A 6,000-nucleotide genomic window follows, 5' to 3' on the forward strand; every position below is an offset into this window, starting at 1 on the left:
TCATCTCGGTCATGTCTGCATGTCTCCCGAACCCGTAGGGTCTACACACTTAAGGTTCGATGACGCTAGGGTTATAGAGATATTAGTATGCGGTAACCCGAAAGTTGTTCGGAGTCCCGGATGAGATCCCGGACGTCACGAGGAGTTCCGGAATGGTCCGGAGGTAAAGAATTATATATAGGAAGTGCTATTTCGGCCATCGAGACAAGTTTCGGGGTCAACGGTATTGTACCGGGACCACCGGAAGGGTCCCGGGGGTCCACCGGGTGGGGCCACCTGCCCCGGGGGGGAACATGGGCTGTAAGGGGTGCGCCTTGGCCTATATGGGCCAAGGGCACCAGCCCCAAGAGGCCCATGCGCCAAGAGAAGAGGGAAAGGAAGAGTCCTAAAGGGGGAAGCCACCTCCGAGGTGCCTTGGGGAGGAGGGACTCCTCCCCTGGCCGCACCCTTCCTTGGAGGAAGGGCCAAGGCTGCGCCTCCCCCCTCTCCCTTGGCCCTATATATAGTGGGGGGAAGGGAGGGCAGCCCAACCTAAGCCCTGGCGCCTCCCTCTCCCTCCCATGACACATCTCCCTCCTCCCGCAGCGCTTGGCGAAGCCCTGTTCGAATCCCGCTGCTTCCACCACCACGCCGTTGAGCTGCTGGATCTCCATCAACCTCTCCCCCCCCCTTGCTGGATCAAGAAGGAGGAGACGTCGCTGCTCCGTACGTGTGTTGAACGCGGAGGTGCCGTCCGTTCGGCTCTAGGATCATCGGTGATTTGGATCACGACGAGTACGACTCCATCAACCCCGTTCTCTTGAACGCTTCCGCGCGCGATCTACAAGGGTATGAAGATCCACTCCTTCCTCGTTGCTAGATGACTCCATAGATTGATCTTGGTGACACGTAGGAAAATTTTGATTTATTGCTACGTTCCCCAACAATATGGTCATGCATGGCAACTGTAATTCTCCAGTAATGGCAGATGCAGTCCAACAACATGGCAACTACTGTTGCCAAAACATGGCAACCAGCGTCTTTTAGCATCAGAACTTGTAGTATATAGCAATGGCAGCTACAGTCCAACATACATGGCAACTACTGTTGCCAACACATGGCAACCAGTATATTCTAGCATCAAAACTTGTATTCTAGGCCTGAGCTCAGTACGCAAATGTGAACAATCATGAATGTTGCACCCACTCTTATAGCAATTGGCAAATCCCGAAGACAATATACGACTCTTTTTGCACACGACCACTTGGTAGCATTTTTTGTTTCTTTTTTCCACCACCACCGTTACAAATCTACTTTTCCTCAAATGCTATTTCCACAAAAGCAAATGCAGTACTGCTTTCTGGTTCACATTATTTTTTACCTTATTGTGCCGCATGTGCCGATCTTGTGTGGTCTGTCATTCCAAATTGATGTGCTCTATCTACACTAGCGCTTTCCTGTAACTGTGAAGCTTGCCATGAGACGTTTACCGATGTGGTTCCACCGTAACAACCTGCGATCATGGTAGCAGTTGGTCATTGCATGGCAACTGTAGTTTGTTCAACATGGCACATGTAGTGGTCCAACCATGCCACACAGATTTGTTCACACTTTGTCATCCACGATTGTTTATACATTACAGTCACATTTGATTATACATGGCAACTACAGTTGTCCAGGCATGGCAACTGCAGTTGTGCAGCCATGGCAACTGCAGCTGTCTAGGCATGGCAACTGCATCTGTCAGATATGTTCCTTTCTCCTAACTCACTATCCACAACTTCACTTGCATGCACTCACCCGTGTACGGCATTGATGGCAGGTACATAGTTGCGCCTGATGCCACGTGCTGCATGAAGGTCCTAAATTTTTCCGACATAACTCGTGAGTCTTTTGCCATCCTTGCAAGTTTAATTTCATATCCACAACAGTAAGTTTCTTTTTCGTATGCGTTACTTTGATGTGCCACATTAGCTAAATGAAGTTGGTTGCCCGTACATTTGTCAGCGTTAGCGCCCTGTGACGAAACTTGCCATGCTGCCCCCTGATTGTGGTTTGGTCATAAGAACCTGCTAAAAATTAGTTTGTAGGACATAAGTAGAATGACATCTTCATTGTCATGAACATGGCAACTGTTTCTTTTTTGTTTGTCATGCATCGTACCGATGCCCGCGTAGTGCTCTAGTAGTGGCAGCAATGGCCCTGAAGAAATGAGTTGATTGTACTCTGCTGCATCCCAAGGTGGCGTTTCCGGCCTTTGAGAAAGCCAAGGATCAGTGCCATCTTCGTGATTCATTCTTCTGCTTTCTTTTCTGCCACTGTGTTTTTAGTCACTGCATGAATACGAACGCATCAACAATCCGCAAAAAGCATTCTTATTGTTTGCACGTAGAAGATAACATGGCAATCTCATAATATTTCTTGCGTATGCAACCAACACCTCATGGCAAGTAGAACATGCACATCCATTCTCTTTTCCGAATTCTGGATGCCAGCTATCATTTTGAAGCGATGGCAGCAGACAACAAAATAGGATGGCAAGCAATAAGATAACATGGTGGCAACTACGGACAACGATAGATGGCAATTGACGTTAGATACAAGTGGCAATTATTTTTCCTCCCTCCCTATGCCAAATTCTTCCTTTCTCTCCCTATTTATAGTGATTCCTACGCATGCTCTATTACCAACTACTCGCACCAAGACAACCCAGAAGCTTGGCACAACTCTAGCATAGTATATGGCAGATCTGGCATATGTTTGGTGGGCAAATGCAAGGACACACAAATTCGTGGGGTGTTTTGCCCTGATAGCGTTGATCCAGTCGCCATCTTCGTAGGCAAATTTGCAATTTCATATTTCGTGGCAGAAGAAGGTCGAGAAACAGAAGGAGATCGGAGATCCACCTATTTTAGCTCGTCGTCTTGGGACGGCGGGGTTGGGGTGGGAGGGGGGTGGTGGTTAGCGATGGGAAGGCGCTAGGGATCCTCACTGGTTGCCATGGCAACCAGAGAAGGAAGACGATGGAGGTAGGGGATCGAGAGGTGCGGATATGGTCCTTGGTATAGTTTGCCGATCGTGGATCTGGTCGCTTCGGGTTTTTCTTTTACTCACCTACACATAGCTTTGGTCTTATATGACTTTGCTATCTGGCGTGTTTTTTGGTGTGCGTGTGCTGGTGTTGGCTGTGTGCATCCTATCTATGCAGAGGCCGGGTGTGTGCTCTTTGGGTTTGTATCCTCTTGATGCTCCTCTTTGAGCTAATAAAATCCACCCTTTATCGAAAAAAGGGGATCGAGAGGTGGGATACAATGGCGGCATGGCGGACTAGGGATCGGAAAGAGCCTGAGACGGCTGGCGTGCTGGGTCGTGCGGGCAGCGCGGTCGTCTGGCCCGGACGTGTGGGCGGTTTTGCCACACACCGGACATGCGAGGTGTGGTTGTGCGCGCCCGGACGCGGTTGTGCGGGCGGGTTCTTCTCCATGCCACACGAGCCGTGCGGCACAACCATCCGATACACCACACATGTGGCAGTTATCAGCGTCCTAAATTTTCTTTTTTAGGAAAAACCATCATGACACATTTTATTACTTCAAAAAATGTTTACATCCTTCAACAAGAACTGCAGAACAAAGCTAGAGGCATCATCGTGCCAAATACAGGTTTATGAGTTTGATTTGATGCACCTGTTGTCACAGATCGTATGTACATTCAATTCCTCGGAACCGTGCTTTTCACTCGAGCGGAGCCCGGACCCGGCGGAACTAAATTCGCGCACCATTCTGCTTTCTAGCCCCAAATAAACGGCAAATTTGATAATTTGCCATCCCTTACCTTCCTCTTTAATAATTCCTCCCTCCCCTACTAAAATGACAGGTGAGATCCGGGCCCGCTCGTTATTGAGACAATGGGTGGCAAATTGTAAAAAGGGAAAGTAAGGGATGACAAATTATCAAATCGCCCCAAATAAACATATCTAGGGTTGCTCCTCCGGCTGTCCCCTTCCCCTTGTCGTCCTCTCTCCTCCGGTACCAAATATAAAGCCGCCTCGTCTTCTCCCTATTCTACTGTCACAGCCTCTGCAAGTCTTTACCGTGTGCGCGAGTGTGTGTTACGGAGACGATGAATGCTGTTAAGTTGAAGGAGACGGGCAAGGGTGGCGACGCGGCGGCGGCGGCGGCGGCGGCGGTGACCCTGGAGGAGCTGAGGAAGAAGATGGCCGACTTCGCCAGGGAGAGGGACTGGGAGAAGTACCACAGCCCGAGGAACCTCCTGCTTGCTCTGGTCCGCCCCTCTGACTCCTTTCTTGATATCTCCCCTCTGAACCTATCTTGGTTATTTAGCTTTTTTCTTTGTCCTTGTAGATTCAACTGGGGGCACGGTGAATTGCTGTTGGGGATCTTATTCTTTATGATCCTTATTGTTTGTAGCTGTTTTTATCCTTCTGCGTTTGATCTGCTTTTTTTTTACTTTTATCCTTCTGCCTTTGATCTGTTTTTTACTATAGTTCTAGGAATAGCAAATAATGGGCATGATTTTTCTTTCCTATTCCATGAGGAAGGAAATCATTAATTGTAAAGATTTGTCTTCTTTTGGGCAAACTTTTTTGCTGCTTCTGCGACTCTTTCTAGTCTCCTTTTACATTCTCAAGGATGGTCAGCTCTTTATTTTGACTTCTGGGGAGGATCAGTTGTTGAAATTTGGCTTGCTCATGTTTTTACTGTCACAGAAAACACACCTGAAGTTATAATAACCCTGTATTCCTTTGACCTACCCAAATACTCCCTTCATTTTTATTTTACTCTGCATATTAGCTTTGTTTTAAATGAAACTTTATAAACTTGTTATTAACATCTACAATAAGCGGAGCAACTGCACAATTGCTCGCAAATTCCATATAATGTGTACCTTCCAAAACCACTTATATCATGATATAAACAGAGGTTTGTAATAGGTATGGTAACGTCACCCATCGTGTTGAAATGTCCTCTGTTTGTTTCGTATTATGAACCCATAAGTAATAATCATGATAATATTGGACTACTTGTTTTGTTTGTTTGCTCTTGCTTATATGAAGGCAAAACTAAGATTCAGTAAAGCAGGGATCCTTTTTTCATACTGTACTAGTATAGTACTACTACTGCCCTGTTTTGCCAACATTTGTGCTGCCAATAGAAAAGGCAAATGTTGGAAGTCTGTAGGCTGTAGCTACTTTATATGCACCTGTAGCTCATCTGCCTCTTCTGATCATGTCCGGTGGTGTAATGTGGTTTGTGATACGTTGTGGGTGGCAGGTGGGTGAGGTGGGGGAGCTCTCTGAGATATTCCAGTGGAAAGGGGAGGTGCCCAAGGGGCTGCCCGGGTGGGAAGAGAGGGAGACGGAGCACCTCGGTGAGGAGCTCGCCGACGTGCTCCTCTACCTCGTCCGCCTCTCGGACATGTGCGGTGTTGACCTGGGCAAGGCCGCGCTGCGCAAGATCGACCTCAACGCTCGCAAGTACCCCGCCGGGCCAGGCTGCAGGCCATCCAAGAAGGGCGTCCACTGCTCCAACGACACCGGTGACAGCCGCGATGATCACGGCGACGTGGTGGCTGTCGTCCGCGCCGACGAGATCAAGGAGGAACATGCTAGCTAACAGTGCGTCCTGAACCCTGAAACGTGTTGGTTCACCACTCTGAATTCTGCCTTGCCATAGGCAAGCATTTGGCTCACTGTCTAGTTCAATCATTTCGTTGGTTAGCAATGTGATCAGAACATCTGGGTTTCGTTAATCAAAAGGGTTGGATTTGCCTGCTCCACTGTCTTTTTATTATTTTTGAGTTGCTCCCCTGACCACGCCAGGTTTTCATGCTTACCTACGTGGAGAGAATTAACAACCCCTTCGTGGAATTTCACAACGATTACACCTAAAGTTTCGTACATAATTTAACAACTCACAAGTAAATAGGCCACGGCCAGCCAACCGATCACAGGTCATGAAATACAAAATCCTCTCAGGTTATGAACCTGTCCATAAGTCG

The 6,000-nt window shown here is 48.0% G+C and overlaps 1 protein-coding gene across 1 annotated transcript; it reads left to right on the plus strand.

The window, feature by feature from the left end:
- The first annotated feature begins 3,947 nt into the window (after window positions 1-3,947).
- LOC125541660 (uncharacterized) lies at window positions 3,948-5,778 on the plus strand. Its single transcript, XM_048705008.2, has 2 exons — window positions 3,948-4,263; window positions 5,274-5,778. Exons 1-2 carry the CDS (start codon window positions 4,102-4,104, stop codon window positions 5,613-5,615), a joined length of 504 nt encoding a protein of 167 aa, XP_048560965.1. The 5' UTR covers window positions 3,948-4,101; the 3' UTR covers window positions 5,616-5,778.
- The last annotated feature ends 222 nt before the right edge of the window (window positions 5,779-6,000 follow it).

Source organism: Triticum urartu, chromosome 2A, assembly GCF_056163025.1.
Source record: "Triticum urartu cultivar PI428250 chromosome 2A, HENAU_Tu73, whole genome shotgun sequence".
NCBI classification, from domain to species: domain Eukaryota; kingdom Viridiplantae; phylum Streptophyta; class Magnoliopsida; order Poales; family Poaceae; genus Triticum; species Triticum urartu.